Raw genomic sequence first — 20,148 nt, forward strand, 5'->3', positions numbered from 1 at the left:
AAAAAAAAAAAAAAAAAAGAGCAATCCATTTTAGGAAGAGAAAAACATTTGGAAAGCCTTTCACTTAACAAGGTTCTTCTGTAACATTTAGATGCATTTATGCAAGTTAAAAAGGAATTTGGCACCTTCCCACCTCACTCAACAGGCTTAGAAGAGAAAAAGCAAATAAAAAGACAAGATCACTTGATATGTTGCTTTGTCTTGTTCATGTGAAGTGTTGTGCCTGTTGATGTTGGCTGAGTACTATTACAGCCCACAAAGGGCTTGACAGGAGTCATATTCAGTCAGGTCCAGGGCTTTCTTTCTAATGAGGAAAGATAATTATCATGCCAATCTCTGATTGCTTTTCACTAGGTGCATTTAATCTGAGGGAAGATAGGAGCATCATCTGTCTAATACAGACTTGAGAGTAGTGGGGCCAGCAGGTATAACAGGGTAATCACTCTGAAGGATTTGTTCATTATTTGCCAGAAGACAGAGGGGAAAAGTCTTTGTCACTGCCGCTTTCTGTCTTCAGTGCTCTTCAGTTCAACTTGTACAGCTTGACCATAATGGCCCCACTTCTCTAAGCATCTTTAGGTATCATCAGAAATGCTCTCAACAAACATTTTTAACTGAATTTGACAACCAAGTCGTGTCTCTCTCTTTCTGTTTGAAAGAGAAAATCTGAGGTGTGTTTGATTGGAACTGGGTGGTGTGCAGTGTCTCCTGAGGCATCTGCTCCCATGGCTGTCAAGCTGTGTAGGCATGATTGTATGCTTGCATGTGTTATTTTTACATTACAGATAATCTTTAGATGTGTGTGCACCTTTTTATATTCATATGGATGAATGTACATGTGTCTTTTCTGTGAAAACACACAGGTGCAAATCCCAGAAGAGAGTGTAGATAAACACATAATTTGGGAGATGTTTATTTAGTGTAAAGTACTTTGTGAACTCAGTACATTCATATCTACGAATTTATGGCACCTCTAAAATTTCTGTGAGAGCTGTAACTCTGAGAATTGTCTCATGTATCTTTTTCTCAGTTGTGACATAAATTCATGGAGTTTCTTTTTTTTTTTTTTTTGGCATACTTCTTTGTAACGCAGATTATCTGATTACTTCTGCTTACTACTTGGTCCCACAGTCATACCGGAGGGGTTGCCACTGGCTTGGGAGTAAGTGGCTCTGGATAGCACTGTATAAACTGATTTTCCCTCAAGGAAGAAGGCAAACAGAATTAGGTTGTGAAATACAGCAACTTTAGGAAATTTGGTGTTCCTTTTAAGAGAAGATATTGAGATACTCAAGTGACTTGGTCAGACAGAGAAACCTGGTAGCTCTAGCTAATTCTTAGACTATAATCTCACTAAGATTTAGAAGCATAGAATCATAGAATTAGCAAGGTTGGAAAAGACCTACAAGATCATTCAGTCCAACCATCCACCTACCACCAATATAACCCCACTAAACCATGTCTCTCAACGCTATATCTAAATGTTTCTTGAACACCTCCAGGGATGGTGACTCAGCCACCTCCCTGGGCAGTCCATTCCAGCACCTGACCACTCTTTCAGAAAAGTAGTATTTCCTAATGTAGTATTTCCTAAATCTCCCCTGGCGCAACTTGAGGCCATTCTCCCTTGTCCTGTCACTAGTTACAAGAGAGAAGAGGCTGACCCCCAGCTCGCTACAACCTCCCTTCAGGTAGTTATAGAGAGTGATGAGGTCTCCCCTGAGCTTCCTCTTCTCCAGACTGAACAATCCCAGCTCCCTCAGCCGCTCCTCATAAGGCCTGTGCTCCAAACCCCTCACCAGCTTCGTCGCTCTCCTCTGAACACGCTCCAGGGTCTCAATGTTTTTCTTGCAGTGAGGGGCCCAAAACTGGACACGGTACTCGAGGTGTGGCCTCACCAGTGCTGAGTACAGAGTTACTTTCCTACTCCTACTGGCAACACTATTTCTGATACAAGCCAGGATGCTGTTGGCCTTCTTGGCCACCTGGGCACACTGCTGGCTCATGCTCAGCCGAGCATTGACCAACACCCCTAGGTCCGTTTCCTCCACACAACCTTCCAGCCACTCTGCCCCAAGCCTGTAGCGTTGCCTGGGATTGTTGAGGCCAAAGTGCAGGACCCGGCACTTGGCCTTGTTGAACCTCATCCCATTGGCTTCAGCCCAGAGATCCAACCTGTCCAGATCTCTCTGTAGGGCCTTGCTACCCCCAGGCAGATCGACACTTCCTGCCAGCTTGGTGTCATCTGCAAACTTTCTGAGGGTGCTCTCAATGCCCTCATCTGGGTCATCAATAAAGATATTGAAGAGGACAGGCCCCAGCACCAACCCTTGGGGAACACCACTTGTGACTGGTCGCCAGCTGGATTTAACTCCATTCACCACCACTCTCTGGGCCCGGCTCTCCAGCCAGCTCTTTACCCAGCACAGAGTGTACCTGTCCAAGCCACGGGCTGCCAGCTTTTCGAGAGTACTGTGGGAGACAGTGTCAAAGGCTTTGCTGAAGTCTAGGTAGACCGCATCAACAGCCATTCCCTCATTCACCAGACGGGTCACTCGATCATAAAAGGAGATCAGGTTGGTCAAGCAGGACCTGCCCTTCACAAACCCATGCTGGCTGGGCCTGATCCCCTGGTTGTCCTGCAAATGCTGCGTGATCTCCCTTAAGACAATCTGCTCCATAACCTTCCCTGGCACTGAGGTCAGGCTGACAGGCCTGTAGTTTAATTTGTCCTTAATTTTACAGTCAATTCTTGTCTAACATCTCAGTATTTATCATTTCTGATATGCAGTATGTTCCTGTATGCAGTATGTGGGAGGTGCCCACTGAATGTGGATACAACTGGTGGGAACACCGAGGTTTAGATGCTGGGGATTACTCACATTAGCTGGATTACTCTAGGATCAATAATGGAAAAGTTGGCAGGATTCTCTTGTTGGCTTTAGTTGTCCAGATTAACAGCTCTTTGCAGCCAATGGAAGAGTACAAACCTCACAAGCCTGTAATTTTATGATACCTGCAGGCTTATCACTGCATTGGTTTATATGTGGTTCAAGTTTTGTCCCCATATACTACTAGATCAAGACCAGTGGTACGTCTTGATCACTTAGTCCACCGAATAGGCAATTTTTCTTTCACTGTGGCAAGGTATAGCAATGGAGAAGAGGAACACCCTGATCTCTTGATTCATGCACACTCTTCCTGGCAACACACATTTCACTAAACGCTGAAGTCACAGTGTTGGCTCTGAGGGGAGAAAGCTGTGAGTAAATCTTATTGATCCACATCTCAGTGTCCAGCTGCTGAAACAACTGCTAAAACAGGTGTGTCTAATTTTAGCTATTGAAACAGCTGGGCAAAGCATTGTTTCAGTATCTTTTGCTTAAAAAGGCAGGTGGCATTCTCTGAACATGCCACTGTTGAATTAGATCCATTAATATTGTCGAGTCGACTTAACTTAATTCTCCCTGCCTGCTAACAAGAGCACTTTGGAAGGACTGGAGAAGAATAACAGGGTACCTTGGATAATGCAAAAGGGAAAGAGATTGCAGTGCGTGTGTTCTAGCAACAGCAATTTAATCAATTTAGGTGCATCTGTGCTACCTATCACTTTGCTGGCTGTTTGTATTTCTTTTGCCTGGGTGACTTCAGCCATCTATGTGCTATCTGTATTTTTTAAATGAAGGCATACTTCATTGCAGTACAGATTACACGTGCACTTGAATAGATATGTGTGAGAGAGAGCACATTAAAAAAGCCACCAGCAGCCCTGTTCTGAGTGATTTTGTATTTTGACGAAAAATCAAGCATACAAAGTTGAGGCATGCTGGGAGTAAACATTATGGTTTTTTCCCTTTCTGCATTCCTTTCAGTCTTTAATTACAGGACTTGCATATTATTGTGGATTCCTGATTTGTTTGTGAGGCAGTAACAATCAGTAGTTGAAACGTTATGTAGTTAGAAAATGCTGTGGTCTGTGTGTTTTAGTCTCTATAAAAATCAGGTCTGTGTTGGATAACGAAAGAGGGTATCTAATAATTAAATAACTTGAAATCTACCTTGGCTACTCATGTCACGTTATACTCCCGTCACTACAGCTGAGTTCCATACATTCTTCCTGAAAACAAGTGAGTGCACTGTAGAAGCTAGTCCTAAACAGCAGAAATACTGGATTGTTACCAGTGCATGCTTCTGTATTGGTCTGTTTATGTCTACAAGAGCAATGACTTTGAAAGCCAACTAATTTATGTGGTGGACTGTGGATCCTCATAACCACTGTTAGGAAGAAGTAGAGAGGGTAACGTAAGCTATTTAAAAAATGATATATTTTGTTCACATTCCTTAGCAGCATCTGATTGTGCTAAAGAGGGTATAAGTAGCATCTAGCTCCTCCAGATGTCAGCTATTTAGAGGCACGCACACACACACCAGAAGTTCCGTGGACAACAAATGACTGAGTCCCACGCAGGATGCTCTTCTTGGCAAATGGGAGTGAGTGGGTGAGCCTGCGTTTGTGCGTGTGCAGGATTGGAAGAGCAATTACAGAAATGGGAGACAGAGAGAAAAAAGCAGAGATGGATGTAGGTAAAAATACTTGCTAAATACCAGCTCTCCCACTTGGATGGTGTGGGATTTTTGCCCAGGGTAGTCGCAGTGCTTTGTCTAGTCTGATTTTAATGCTTTAAACATTTTTTTATCATGACATACGTGAACTAAGCTATGCTAAGTTCTGTATCAACATCTAGGTATGTATTATTTTCAGCCTGTAAATAGCGACCTAAGAGTACCCTATGATGAGTGTGGTTTGTTGCAGTACAGCTCTCTGGGAAAAGACCTTCTGCTGCAGAAGCTTTTAAGGGACGTATTTCTTCAGATTAAAATTTTGTTAAGTTCTCTAAAGCTCAGCGGTGTTTCTGGGAATGAGTCTCATAGAACCCACGTATTAGAGGCTGGACTGAGGATTTTCTTCAGATGCTACAGATCCAGGCTGTAATGGTGCATCCTGTCAGGAAAGGGATCCGAGTCTGCATTTCATGTATTCTCTGAATGTCTTCGATTCGGACCTGTCAGGTCAATCTCTTCTTGCCCGGTGTATAGTTAGTTCATAGCTTTTAATGATCTCTAGAAACAGGGAGTGAGTTTAGCTGGTAAGATTAAACTGGAAAGAGTGGCTGTCAGCCAGGGTTAGGGGCTTTATCTGAAAAGTAGGAAATGCCTGAATCAGAGGATCCAGACTGTATGCCTGTATACGATGTCTGTCTTAACCAAGGGGTCCACAGGAGATAGTTATGGCTATTCTTGCTTTTCATGATTTTCTTTGAAAAGCACTAGTTTTTAATGAGTTTGACTTTAAATGAAAACATCTACCAAAATCTCATTTTTCTTAATGGAGCAGAATTGCCTTTTCACTTACCCTGTGTATAATGCACATCATTCACTTGAGTCAGATGTAAGAAAAAGGAAGACTGGATTTTTGGAAGTTTCCTTGGTAATGAAAACGAGACCTATTTTTAAAATAGATCAGTTTCTGTTTTGAAAATCAAGTATCGAAAGTCATTGATCATTGGGTGAGGATCTCTGGCTCCTCCCACTCTAAATAATGGCTCTTGCAATTCTTTCCCTTCCTATCTGATTTGTTTGTGGTGTTGAAAAACAGGATCCATTTTCTTCTCATTACTACTGATCAGCAGGAAATAAATAGTGCTAATAAGGAAACAGTAGAGTAGCACATTGGTCACGGAAATGGTGAGATTGTGAAAACAAATGTTATCGTGATTTCTGTCTCAGACATGTGCACGAATATTTCTTACAGGCTTTTTTAAATCCTACTTAAATTCAAGTAGTGAGACTTCTAGCACTTTCTTTTGGCATATTTATCCCAGAGGAAAGTGGAAATGCACTGTCACACTAGCTTTGGAATTTACTTTTGCAAAATGCTTTACTGCTACGTCAAACTGAATTTGATAATTTATCTTTCTCCATGCAAATTCAGTTTAGTGCATGGCTCTGATACCAAAGCAATGTTTATGCGTGGGGAAAGAGAAAAGACTGGCAGTCTCCCTGTATTTTAGTTCTAGCTAGGCTGGGTCTTGTTACAAGCACTAGATGAAACCTGCTTGCAGTGGAGAGTAATACTTGATCAAAGTGGCACAGAATTACTCACCTTTGAAGGTTTCCTTCTGCTGCTGCTATTTCTGTGGTCCTTTAACTAAAATGTGCTTCATTACCATCCATATATATATAGAACAGCTCTAAGATAATGAATTAGCCGTCTTTCATGCCATACTGTTTAGCCCTGGTACTCATTTGACAAACAGTTTATTTCAATATCGCCCATAGTGAGAAGCTGGCATACTGTAACTTAAGTGATCACACCACTCGAGGCCATAGTGCACTAGAGCAGAAGTATAGAATCACAGAATGATTTGGGTTAGAAGAGTCCTTTAAGATCATCTAGTTCCAACCCCCCCACTATAGGCAGGGACACCTCCCTCTAGATCAGGTTGCTCAAAGCCCCATCCAGCCTGGCTTTCAGTGCTTCCACAGAGGGGGCATCCACAAGTACAGCATTGTTTTAGTGTGGTCTCCTAAGGAAGTGGCACTTAATAACCTTGTGTGTCCACTGCCTCTTTGGTTGTCTGGCCAACAACTGACAGGAGGGCAGAAGCCCCAGAGATGAATTCCTACAGCACTTTCCTCATCTCTCCTGAGGCTCAGGGCTGCTCTTCCAGCTGGTGGGCCCATGGCTCTGAACCTCCACAGCACAGGCTGCCTCTCCTCTGCCAGATCATGGCATGAAGGGAAAAGGGAAGGTGTTGCAGGGAAATAGGAAAATCGGACACAAATCTGAGCATGTCAGAGGAGAGAAGGAGAATGAGAGGAGAGCTGAGTGTGATATGGTGAGGTTATTACAGTGGTAAAGGGGAAACATGAAGTTGAGTTTCCCACTCATTTATTTCTGTAGTTCCACTGCTTGCAGAACAACTTCTTTCTGAGTAGACAGGAATATCATATGTCCTCCTTTAATCTGCCTACTGCAAAGTTTCTGAGGATGACATCCAGTGTAGGAGCTGGTAGTAGGCAAGAAGCAACTGAGTGTCAGTGCAAGAAAAGGTGTTATACCAAGCACCTGTATATCTGCGTGTTCTGTTGATCACATACTGCTGTCTATCTCTTTTATGGGTTTTTGGTGGCTTGGACTGTCACGGAATAGCTATGTTCTGATTTCTGTGCAGGAGGAGATGAGAATGCAGGGATGAAGACAGTGACAACATGACTCAGAGTTAGTCATCCTGAAGACCACTCAGTTTTCTTTTATCCCCAGGATAGCCACTATCCTTCTGCCAGTACCCTGGAGGAGTCAGTGACAGCTATCCTGAATGTTCTGTTTTGGTGACTGATAAAAAGAGAATAAAGAAACAAAGGAGAAGGGGATGAAATATGGCATCTAGATTAAAATGTACATACCTAACCTTAAAGGATGACTTCAAGAATGCATTGGTCCATAGTGCAGATGTCTTTTATATGATCAACCAGAAGTTCAGGAGTGGGAAAAATGTGTGATTCTGTTGTATTAGGCAAAAAACGGAGCGTTTTATTTCCTTCTCCTTATTTTCACAGTTGCTTGGTGGTTATAGGCTTTGTATTCCTGGTGCTCTGGCGTTAGCCTTTGAGCTCCAGTGGGGCTGTTTTGCTGTTGGGTGCCTCCCTCTGCTCTCCTCAGCTCCTTACATTTTTCGGAGACAAGGGAGATGGGTAAAGGAAAGTGTTCTCTTTGAGAAAACAGCCTTTGTGCATCCATGTGACTAGTACACCGGTGTTTAAATCGCAGTTAGGGTGGGTTATCTGACAAGGTAAGGGAACTGCTGGTGTCTCATGAGACCTTCAATGCTAGAAGAGTTTGTGGGGGTGGAGTGGAGCCTGAGGCCCTGGGGAATGGAATGAGGGGGGAATTGCTTTGCAAGTGAGGTGTTTTTAAAGTGGTTCATGCTCCTTACAGCTGTTCTCAGTGTTGTGCTTTTGTTTGGCTTCTCTGCTAGAGACGAAGTGTCCTGATAAATCCTCTGATCGGGTGCCACCAATGGACCTGTGCTGTATTTTGCTCCAACCTGTTTGATTTTTTGTGTGTGGCTGTGCTGGGTGTCTTGAAGCCAGGGCTTGGCCTTGGTAGCATGAAATGCACCAGCATGGAATGGGAACTTGGTACTGTACTATCACCCATGCCATCCCAGCATGCCACAGTGACCTACATTGTGTTTTCTGTGATGCAAAACCTATTAAAAATCTCAGTGAAAAAGGCCTAGGATCAGGGCTTACCCATGAGGCACTGGCACAGGCTACCCAGAGAAGCTGTAAATGTCGTATCCCTGGAGGGGCCTTGAGCAGCCCACAGCAGGGGTTTTGGAACTAGGTGAATCTGTAAGGTCCCTTCCAACCCAAGCCATTCTATGAGTCTTTTTTTTTAAATGCTACAGATTATAAAACTAAAAGTAGCTGGTAGGGTATGAACATGGGCCTCCAAATGGGAAAGAAATCCCACAAGTAATGTAGACAGGAGTACCTTTGGTGAAATGCAGGAGGTTATTGTTCTTGTTTAGTGAGATGCAAGAGTATGAAGTGCTCAAGTGGTTTCATCGGGAAGTCCTGCTCTTCAAGAAAAATGTATATATTTAAGAAAAGTCTCTGGGAAAGCAGCAATAATGATCACAGACTAAGAACCATGGATCTCTAAGGAGGAGTAAAACAAATTTCTTTATCTAGGGAGGAGAGACAGCAGAAGTTCTCAAATATAGAAAGGATATCTCTAAAAAGAAAGGAAATAGTCTTTCTTCTATGAGAGGACAATAAATAACAGACTAACATTGCAATTGAAAATGTGTGTGTAAGGGCATTGCAGATTGCTAGGATGGCAATGTTTAGAAGGCTGATAAATTGGGACAGTTTTAAACTTTAAAAAAAATCTCCACTAAATTAATTCATTAACAGCATGCTTTATGCTAATGATCAATTATCATTCATTATCATAAATTATTAATTCATATACAGAACTGTAAGTCTTTAACACTTACGCTCAAATTAACTGTGACTGCACAGTACCATAGAGCCAGTTCTCTGTAGTTAGCACTGACAGCTACTGGCCTTGATGGCCTTAGTTGCAGAAGAAGGATGAGAGAACCTGGAGGTGATGCTTGGCTTGTCTTTTTTCTTATCCAATTCCCCTTTTCATGCCTGATGTTTTAATCCTAAATTCACCTTCTGAAAAATGGGATCCTCAACCACTAACAATGCTGCTTCTCTTGCTCCTTTCTCCACTCCCTCCCATCTCATCCCACCATTCTTTTTTGTGCATTCAGCAGGATGTCCCACCTATGTACTAATCTTGTCCTTTGTGTTGCAACTTTGTGTTACTTGGATGCTTCCTATGAGCAAATAAACAGGTGGTTTGCCCGTTTGGTGTTCATGCTGCTCACAAATTTAGTGAAATGCCATACCATAGAAGTATTGTGATATATTATTAATCATGCCCCATCCCTGGAGGTGCTCAAGACCAGGTTGGATGGAGCCCTGGGCAGCCTGATCTAGTGGGGGGCAGCCCTATCCATGTCAGGGGGTTGGAGCTTGACAATCTTGCAATTCAAACCATTCTATGATTCTGTGATCATATCCCACTGTTGTAATATTTCCATACATTTATTTCTGTGCATAAGATTAAGATTTTTAATGTATAGATGTCAGAATCCACTTCTTCAACTACAATTGATTTCTGAAAAGAAAAAAACAACACAGTAATTCTGCTGACAAAGAAAGTTGAGCACCGGTGTACATAGAGCTTCCAGAGGCACTGATTTTTCCTCATTTCAAGTTACACAATATCACCAAGAATGTGAAGGTTATTCTGCCTTGGAGCAGAGAGAGGGACTAGGCAGACTAAGAGGCTCTTGTCTATTATCAGCCTCACTACTTGGAGGGAAATTTATTTTTCTAACATGGTTGAGAGCAGCTGGAATACATACTGTGCCACGCTCGGGCTGTGGAATACCCCTGGTGTGGTAATGTAGCACAGGCATTACCGGAGTCAATGGCTGCTTCCTCTGGGCAAGGAAGAGCCCATCTCACAGGCTGAGTGACTGCTACAGCCAGCAAGTTGGTTTGATATGGACCGCGCAGCATGGGCTCTTTCAGGGTTAAAAGCAGAAGAATAATTCCTCACAGTGTCTCCTTTTGTCCTTCCATTTTTTTTAGCTTTGGCTGCTCTGACCTTCTTTTTCTCTTCATCTTCTGCACACTGACAAGGTATACATCTTAGGAAATTACACCTATCAGCAGCTCCCACACGAGCAGGCTTGGCCACGGGAGACACTTCACTCTTTGTCTGGTTGGCAGTGAGACACTTGTATCATAGAAAGATTTTTCCCCTACATCCTTCTTTGCTTTTCTTTTAATTGTTTTTTTCAGCAGTAGGGAGACTACAGCAAACACCAGTCACCTGGCAGTTTTTGCTGTGAGATGAACAGGTGATTACAGGCAAAAGCCAGGGAAGGCGATAGGTGGAAGAGAGGAGAGAAGCAGAGGGAGCCTGTGCAGTGTCTTTTGGAGACACTGTGCTTGCTTTTCATTAGCACAGAAGCCAGTTTAAAGGAACAAAAAGCAAGAGTTTTTCCAGCTTTTCCTTTCTGCGCCAGGCAAGATTTCTTTGAGGGTAAAAGAAAAATAAAAGTCTCCCTTCTGCTCTCATGGGTAAAAATTAAAAGAGTCCTCTATTTATCACAGCAGATATTTTAGCTCCATCTATTTCCTGTCTATTTCTAATTCAGCCTTTGAGGTACCATTTAAGTTTTAGAATTCAGAGCTCTTCAGGAATAATTTCCCAGCGCTTTTCTTCCACTAAAAACACATGCCATAAATGTTAATTCTGCAGTGTTAATATTTAGCGCTAGCATGTAAGGTGCTGGACCAGAAGACCTCAGACACCTAAATCTAGACCTGAAGAATAGTAGAGCCAAGGCAACAATAGATCACACGACCTCCCTTGAGCTCTGCTTATACGTCTGACCTCTTGCTGCTGGGAGCTTCAATAGCAGCAAGGGATTGCAGCAGTGTTATCCCAGGCAAGACTCACACCTAGGCTGGGAACAGGCTGCTAGCCTTACCTGAGACTTGCCAACACTAATTGCAGGCATAGAAGAGAGTAGGTACATGTATATTTTTGTTTCCACAAACACAGTAACTACTTGCATCCATAGTATCTGTTGCTAGGAGTTATGCTAGAGATGAATTTGGCTCCATATAAAACCTGACTAACTGCAGAGTTGCCCGCCTGTGAGAGGGGCTGTTATGAATGATGGATGTGTAGTTCTCAGCACATGCTACAGGTCACTGCCATTTTATTACGGTATCTTCAGTGAAACATTGGTAGTAGCGGTACTTAAGCGTGACCTCTGTGACAGAAGCTTCAGGAAATGAAATCCATCAGGCTACTCTTTTACACTGGTAGTTGAATAGCTATCAAAGGTGGAGCAGTGGGCAACCCTGATTTCCTCAAACTCAGGTGTTCTTTGAAGTTCTGTAGCCTTTCTGAGCTTGTAAAACCACTGATAGAAAGGCACATCACTTTAACTGGTACAAGAAATAAAAGTAGCTTCTGTTTCTCTGCATGAGGAGATTTGAGAGCTGTCACTGCGCTCAGCCTGTACTAAAAGTGAAAGGGGTAGGTGCTCTTCAGAAAACTCTACAGCCATGTCGGAGTGTTTTCCTCATGTGAGATGAGCGTGTTCAGCACACTGCTGCCAGAGTACAGCCTGTTTCGCCCACTGCAGTAGAACACCCCAAGCACAGAAGTTGAAGCCTTTGTGAGATGAAGGGAGAGATGCTGGATACTTGAACAGAAGATCTCCTCATGATGGTTGAAGTAAACCAAACCTAGGTATCCTTCATTTAACAGAAAGCACGTTCATAGTTACTGATCCTCCTGAGGGTCTGGAGTATGAGAAGAATCTTATCCTAATCTGAGGCAGTGTTAGGAGAGGGGAGGCTTGCTGGGGCCATGTACAGACTTCTGTGGGGTGTACTTGAAGAAGACAGAAAGGAGATATACAAGCTCGGGGCTAAAAGCAGTTACTCTAGGCATTCCTGTGTGAAGTCACTATTGCCAGTACCTAAACCTTTCCACTCTCTTAGATTTAGAGACTAGCATATTGGAGCCAAAAAAGAGCTCCCTGCTCGTAAAGTTGGCCCAACATATGTTGGCTCTTGCCTCTTCAGTAAGTCTGTAAGCTCTCCAGGGAAGGGACTCTTTGCTTCTGCAGTTTACATAGTGCTGAGTACACTGCATTGTCCTTTGTACATTAATCTATTAAACAGGGCCAATTCTAACCTGTTATTGTCAGTTAGCATTAGCAAATTCCAACATTACCTCTTTCCAAATTACAACTGATTAATGCTTATGAAAATGGGATGTTCCTCCCGTACTTATTCTTACTTGTTTCCACCAATACAGGATAGTTGATACAAAATTTCAGAGAAGGTCTGAACTTTTCAAGATTTCTGGCCCTTAGACTGGACATTTGGCAGAAGTGAATTTGTGTCCCTAATCTTGTCAGAGCTCCCAGTGGTTACTATTGCTTTGGGCTAACTTCCTGCTAGCCCAAGCTCACAGGTTGCAATCAGCTTGCATTTCTCTTCTCCCAAATGAATGTCAAGCATCTGATTGCCCTTGCTGATGTCAGTCCACTGACTCTGTTGAATTTACTCACCCTGACATAAATGAGAGAAGAACTAGGCTCCAAAGTGCTGTATTAGTTGCTCATGGTAAACCATGGTCCCTGGGGGCTGAGCTGGAAAGGGAATTAGACCTGTCTTGTGTCACTAGTAACAGAGGCTTATGTCTCAGCTTTTGTAGGTAACTTGACTTAACTGTATGCTGAAGGAAAACACGGAAGCCCTGAAAGCAGATTGCTCTTTTTTTCAGAAATACAGAATAACAGTGCAAGCTGGGCAGACTGCTGCTGGTTGGATATATGCAGAAAAAGAACAGCACTGGAGTGCTGTGCCCATGGTCCTCAGCCCTGTCCTGGAGCACCTCCCCTGGCTGAGCAGGTGCTGGCAGTTCCTTGGTGCTGCTGGGTCTCCCCTGGCAGACGCAGCTCTGGTGGGCAGGGGCTCTGGGTCTGCGCCAGCGCAGATCGTTCTGCCCGCAACGCTGAGAAGTACTGGCTCTGTGGTCACTGCTGTCCTCAGCAGTATTTGAAGTAGCTTCATAAAGACAATGATGCCTGTATGCCAGTCCTAAGCTTTCTACACATGCAATCCCCTCTGTTTGATTTTATTTAAGCTTCTATTTTGGGATTGTAAGTGGAACCTGTTCTCACCCTCTGTCTTGTTCTTAGAAAAGTACATTAAAAAAAAATAACAATTTGGAACCTTGAAAAAACCAGTCTGAGTCAGAGAAAAGCTTTGGGTCACAGCCCATTCTTGCTGACCTAACTCTCTTAACCTCATGATGTAGCCCTGCACCAGCTGATGCACCTTGTTAGCCTCCATGAGGTGGAGCCAGCACTGCCATCTCCCTGGCAGCCACCTCATACTGCTAAAAGCTAATAGAGATTCCCTATTGGATCTGATTTTAGAGTAGAGACTGCTGCTTTTTCAGTGCTCAATGCAGCAAAATAAATAACAAAGATTTAATATGAAATATAATAAATAGAATCAGACTTGCTGACATGAATAAGGTAGAGTACAAAGTTTTCCAGAGCTTGAAGCCAACTGGGTCTCCTTCTGGGATTCTAAAACCTAGAAACCTTTGGTTTATTGTTTCTCATCTCAGAAATATGTTGTCCCTCTGCTCTTGTAGTAAAAGAAAAAACTGTATAAGAAATACAACTACTTATATCTGTAGGGAGCAACTTAAGATGGGACCCATCATCCTTGAAGGCACCCATCTCAATTCTGAAGATACCATTACACTTTGAAAGAGGGTATCCTTACCCTCGATGAGCGTAACTAGCAGGAAAGTAACAGTGACTCTCTTGAAGTAAATCTATTGGGAATAATGTTGCTGAAATTTCACTTCTGGCTCTAAACTTCCCGTCACCACCCAAGGGGTGAAGCCGAGTTGAAATCTGCCCTCTTCCCACAGTGGTGCTGCTAAATGAATGCGTCACCTGTGAATTACAGGGCAGTAAATACATCCACTGGCACCTCATAAAGCAAGGCAGAGTGAAGTTCCAGTGCTTTATGGTGTCACCAGAACCCTGTGATGTATTTATAGCCAGCTTCACAGTTTTTCTTTTTCTTTTATGTTGTACAGATTGGCTCTCTTTGCCTTTCTCCTTTTTGCCTAAGGCAATTTACCGAGTGGCTTGTAGAGGAAAGGAAGGTCGGAAGGCAGAACTCACACAGGATGGCTCTCCAGCACAGGGACAGCACGCAGCAGCTCTGTTTCTCCTGTTCAGGGACCACCAGGCATGTTGTGGCTTAGGACAGGCAGACTGAAATGATGCTCTTCTCTTTTTTACATCCCCTGCAGGTAAACTGATGCCTTGGTATGAAAGGTTGGTTGCAGAGTGGGTGATGCTGGTACTACAATATGTGGGAAAGGGTGAGCGAAGTGAGCAGAGGAAAGGAGCAGTGATTTGGGTTGGAGCTTTGTCGTGTATTGTGCATTGAGGGCTCTGCCCTCTCACAGCAGCCCAGGAGGTGGAAAACATGAAGAGCTCAGGCACGTAGAGGATGTGATCTGTTGGAGTCTTAAATGGCACCTGAGAGCCCTAGGGATGCTGCTGTAGCTTAATTGACAAAGAATGACCTTCTCCTACATTTCTCTCTTCTAGCAAAAAGTGGAGGTCAGCAGCCTTTCAGGCCACATTCTGACCTGGGAGAGGAGGTGGGAGATAAAGTGTAACAGTACAGTTAGGAGAAGGGGGGGAGGCTTCCTCTCAAAGCCTTGATGCTTCTAGATATCCTGCCACCTGCAAGGCAACAACTCCGGGTTCCTCAGCAAAGCTCAGGGATGGAAACGCTTGTGCCCAGATGAAGCTGCCCTATTCCCTGTGCTGTGCTGCTTGCAGGGCACTGTAGGTCTGCCACCCCGACCAGCAGCCACCACATCAGTGGGATGTGCATCCCAGTGAGATGTGCTGTTCAGAATGGGGGATCCCAGGGCCTGTTCTGTTCAGTTCCCATGTCTATCAGGCACTCACTGGCTTAACACTTGTGAGCCTCTGCTTCCTTATCTGCAGAACAACAAAGTAATACCTAAAGCTGTTGGATGACCTCATTAATAAGATTTTAAAGCACTCTCAGATTCTTGGGTGGCAGATGTTGGAGAAATTTGAAAGTCATATTCTTGCTTTCCAGCTTTAGCACCTACAGTCACTGATTAAGCCCAGCAAAACACTGAACTATTTCTGACTGATTGAGCCTCTGATTTAGATCACTTAAACTGAAACTCACTAGAAAATAAGCTACAAGGGTTATCAGGGTCAGTGGGAAGTTCCAGGTGAGGAACCCGGGCTGACAGCATGATGAGCTGCACCAATAGGATAAGAGAAAAAGGCCTTAAGTTGCACCGGGAGAGGTTCAGGTTGTGAACTAGGAAGAATTTCATCTCAGAAAGAGTGGTGATACATTGGAACAGGCTGCCCAGGGAGGTGGTGGAGTCACAGTCCCTGGAGGTGTTCAAGAACTGTACATGGAGGGATGTGGATTAACGGACACATTGGGGATGGGTTGGTGGTTGGACTAGATAAATGATCTTAGAAGTCTTTTCCAACCTTTATGATTCTATGAATAGCAACTGATGTCACGAACCTGGAATTTGTTTTACAGAAGTACTCATGCTATGAGTCAAGCAGGTTTCTGAAGCCTGTGCGCGCATCCCCAGACGTGGATCTAAAGGAGGAAGCAGGGAACCTGCCAGCCGGGAGGTGTTCCCCTGCCTGGGGTGGCGATCGATAGCGGGGGCAGAGCGGGGCCGGGGCCGGCCGCTGCCTTTCCCTACGCTTCGTACCGGCTCCCGGCGCGATCTCCGTAAGTCCCTCCGCTGCTGGTGCCCGGCTTTCCCACAGGGGCTGGAGATATTGCCGTGCACATTGATAGGCACTTCATTACGCGGAGATGCCTTTCCGTGTATTTATTTATTTATGGGCTGCAAATTCTGGCTGCAGCTCTCGCTCTCCGGGGATTACGCACAAATACACGAGTTGGAGATTCAAGGTGTTGTTGAAGGAGCATTTAAAAGCCAAAAGCACGACACGAGGGAAGCCTTGAGTGCCGGTGGCCGCAGCAGGACTCGGGGCCGCGACCTACCGGGCGGGGCCGGGGCCGGCCGCATGTGCACGGCTCGGGCGCATGAATGGCGGGGGCGGCGCCGTCGGGAGGCCTCGCCCCCTCCCGGAACGAGCCAGTCCCTCTGCGGAGTGCTGCCGCCGCCCTCATTGGCTGGCCGCGGCCGGGACATTTGCATACGGCATGCCCATTCGCGGAGCCCCTTCCCGGCCGCTCCGTCTCCGTTTCACCTGCGCCGCCGAGGTGCCCGCACTTGGCGCGCCGGCCGCCAGCAGCCCGCCCCCGCGCCGGCCTCGACAGCCCGGCCCCGCTCCGCGCCTGCCTGGAGCCTTGGTGCTGCCCTCCCCGGCTGCTCAGGGTTAATCGGTTGCAGCCGTCGGTCGCCTGGATCCGGTGGAAGGAGGATAACGAACCAGATCTCTATCTGTGTGTGTGTGTTTGTTGTGTGTGTATTTGTGCGCGCGCGTGGCTAGCAACTCTGCATTGCAACATTACTAGTGGAGAAGCAACAGAAACCCCCTGGATTCGGGATAAAAAAAAAAAAAAAAAGATATCAGAAATTTACCTGGGGTCTCTGGCTTTTTCTTCTTTTTCGTTTTCAGTCGCCCCTCAGCTCAGTGAGGGGTTCCAAGCAGGGAAAGTCCCCGCGGACCTCCAGGAAGCGCCCAGCGAGATCCCCGGGACCCGCTGCCATGTGCCGCGCTCCTGCGCTCCCTCGGAGTCTCGGAACGGCCGCGGGGCTCCCGGCACTGTAGAGCCAGCCTGGAAGCGGCGCATCCTGTTCTGCTGTGTGCTCCTACCTCCCCCTCCCTCCCCTCCCGCACACGCTCTCTCGCAGACACACGCTGTCTCTCTGCCTCTTGAGCACACACGCACGCCCCAGAGCCTCGGAAGCGGCTCTCTTCTCTGCTAGCATGGGTCCCTTGGCATCATGAACCTTATCCTTTCTCCCTGGCTGGAATTCAGACTGCCCGGCTGTAGGTGCCCCGTGCCTTGACCATGCACCTGAGAACAAACCCCAGCATTTGCCCGGGACGCCGCCCCGCCTGGACCCTGTGGATGTGCTCCCTCTTTTGGGGATGTATCGTCAGCTCTGTGTGGAGTTCCTCTAACGTGGCTTCTTCTGCCTCCTCTTCCTCGTCTGTATCTCAGGCTCAGTATGAGCATCACTTCCACGGCAGCAAGCACCACTCTGTGCCTATCTCTATCTACCGCTCCCCTGTCTCCCTCCGAGGAGGACACGGTGGGTTCCTGCTCTCTTTCTTTCTTTCTTTCTTTCTTTCTCTCTAACCTTTTTGCAGAGCAGCCGGAGCAGCAGAGGGGTCCGGGGAGCACCCTGAGGATGGTGTCTGTGACTCCGGAGGAAGGTCCCCCGCCAGCTCCCCCGGCCCCATTAATCCTCTTCCCCTCCGCGGCCCCCACCCGAGCACAGCCCGGCGCTAGGGTCGGGCCGCTTCCCGAGCCAACTTCCCCGGGAGGGCGGGGGCCGGGCCGGGAGGCAGCGCCCATCCCGCTGGGGTTGGGGGGTCCCCCGGGGCGCGGCAGTTCCCCAGCTCTGTGCTCGTGGCTTTTCGTTCCTGACCGTCCCCGTGTGTCTGCTGCGGGCCGGCCGGGAACCAGGGATGATGCGATCCCCTGCCCTTAGTCTGCCTCCAAGAAGTTATGGGGTGGCTTGGGGTGGGCAGAGGGAGACGCGACTTCTCTTTACCCCTGCTCCACGCTTCCCACTTGCAGCCCGGCAGCGGATTCCCGGGAAACCCGTGGCAGGAAATACCGGAGCGGGCTTTAGCTCCGACGGCAAGGGAGTAGGAAAGGGGGACCTGGGGGATGCCATGGGAAGGGGACCTGCTGCCGTCCTGCCCCTGGAATGCTGAGCAATATGGACCCGCGCTGCCCCTGCCTGAGCCTGCCTGCCCCAGGAGAAGCTGGCCTGGGCCGACCCGGACTCCCCTGCTGTGTACCCTCCTGTGTCCCCCTTCTCCTCCTTGTCTACCTTTCTGCTGCCCCAACCTCTGTCCTGCGGCTCCTTCTGGCAGGTTAGCTATCAGCACATGGCCTGTGCTGTCCTTGTGGGGTACAGGTCAGGGGCAAGTCTGTCTCAAGCGTGAACCTGCAGTAGCTCTGCTCAGCCGCCTCTGAACATAAACGCAGCGATAGTCTGGAAAGGGAGCTGAAGCCTGCCATCATCCTGGCACTGAGCTTCTCCTCCCTACCAGTATGCTTCTCCTGTAGCTATTCCTCCTAGGAGTCCTTTGGGGTAGGGAGCACAATGGGGGATGTCTCATGGTCCTTGGGCATTGCTGCAACCAGCAGGGCTCATGCTGCTAATGACTAATAACTGCTAACTGAGCTTGCATGGATTTTGCTTAACAGATGGTCTTACTGTTTGACATGGCACTACTTCCCTTCCCTTGTTGGAACCTGAATGTTTTGCTTGCTTTTTGGGGCAAAGATGAACTTTGGAAGCAGGAAATGGGCATGCTGACAGGATGCTGCCACGTCTGCCTGCAGAGCTGGCCACAAACCTCTACCCTGTCTGGGAGTATGCCAGCCTTGAGCCCTGGGTTCTGCTATGTACAACTGTCCCACAATGCCCCAGGCTTCCCCCTCCCATGCCACCAGGCACCTGCAGCCTGTCCTGCAGTGCTCTCTGCTCCCTGCGCCCTCTGGCAGCTCTGCAGAGCACCTCCTGCTGTTGCAGACTCACTCTGCTGGTGCTTACTTCTGACTCCCAGTATCTCCTCCTGGCTCCTTTCCTGAGCCTACATACTCCCCAGCACACCTCAGCTCATTCCGTGGAAGGTCATCCTGTGCTGTGCCATTCGACCCCTTCCTGCTGCTCTTCTGGTCGTCTGAGGGCTTAGCTGCGATGCTCCTGGTTTCACTGTCTCCATTACCCCGATCCAGCCCTGCTGTCACAGCCTTCCCAGCACCCGCTGCAGACATGCCACACAGCATTTCCACCTGCTCTCCTGGTGCTCTCCCGTCCCTGTGACTCTCCTGCCAGAGTGTCCTCTCCCTCCCTCCCTCCTGACACCAGTTCTTCTGATGTTGACCCTGTGTGGGTGCTTTTTTAGCTGAGTGCTCTGTGATGAAAGGGGATGGTGAAGTCTGGTGCATAGGTCACTTGTGAGGAGAGAAAAGAAGGATGTTTCAAAATGTGATAGTGGCAAGCCCTGACATAAAAGGCAGGTGATGGTTTGCGGGAGAGTCCATTGCCTGTTTCCTGGTCAAGAAATGATGGTTCTTTTCTCCTTGATGACTTTTCCATCTGCCCTGAAAGCCTAGCAAAGCCTCATTTAAGAGCCCTGTGCAAAAGCTGTTATCAACTTCAGTAAGAGACAGGCATTTTTCTGTGTCCTTGTTGCAGTAAGGAATTGAGGGAAATGGAATGCTCTGGAGCTCAGGCCAGCACATAAGCCAGCAGGAGAGTTTTTTTCCTTTCCTAATCATGCCATGTAGCAGAGCTGGCATGGGAGCTGCCTTTGGCCACAAGTAAGGGGAAGAGAGAGAGAGAAAGAAAAAGGACCACATAGACAGCTGGTCCTGTAAACACACACGTGTTTTATTTGTGTGTTCTCTTCCTCTGTTGCATGACAGAGGCCCTTGAAATTTGGATCCGTGACAGTACTGAGGACTCAAATCCCTGCAAGGCTGTACACTCTCTGTGCTTATTGGGTTTTGATTCTTTTTCTTTGCTAGAGGGAAATAAAGCATTCAGGCTGTGCCCTGCCCTTCCAGGTGGCCCCATACTCACTGACTTCAGAGGGATTGGGTTCAGCCCCCCCCCCCCCCACACACACACACACTGTACTGCCTTCCAGCCCTGCAGTATGACCACTGGTACTCAATACTGTATTGTGT

The 20,148-nt window shown here is 46.8% G+C and overlaps 1 protein-coding gene across 3 annotated transcripts in view; it reads left to right on the forward strand.

The window, feature by feature from the left end:
- NRXN3 (neurexin 3) overlaps positions 1–20,148 on the forward strand; it is a 1,003,017-nt gene that overhangs the window by 607,579 nt on the left and 375,290 nt on the right. For 2 of the 3 annotated variants that reach the window (XM_021401766.1, XM_021401767.1), the window contains exon 1: positions 16,856–17,527. The exons of the other annotated variant lie outside the window; for it this stretch is intronic. In XM_021401766.1, coding sequence (XP_021257441.1) covers positions 17,284–17,527 — 244 coding nt within the window. In that variant the 5' untranslated portion in view covers positions 16,856–17,283. Of the gene's footprint in view, positions 1–16,855; positions 17,528–20,148 lie in introns of those variants that run through there. 3 annotated transcript variants of the gene reach the window in all.

Source organism: Numida meleagris, chromosome 6, assembly GCF_002078875.1.
Source record: "Numida meleagris isolate 19003 breed g44 Domestic line chromosome 6, NumMel1.0, whole genome shotgun sequence".
NCBI classification, from domain to species: Eukaryota; Metazoa; Chordata; class Aves; order Galliformes; family Numididae; genus Numida; species Numida meleagris.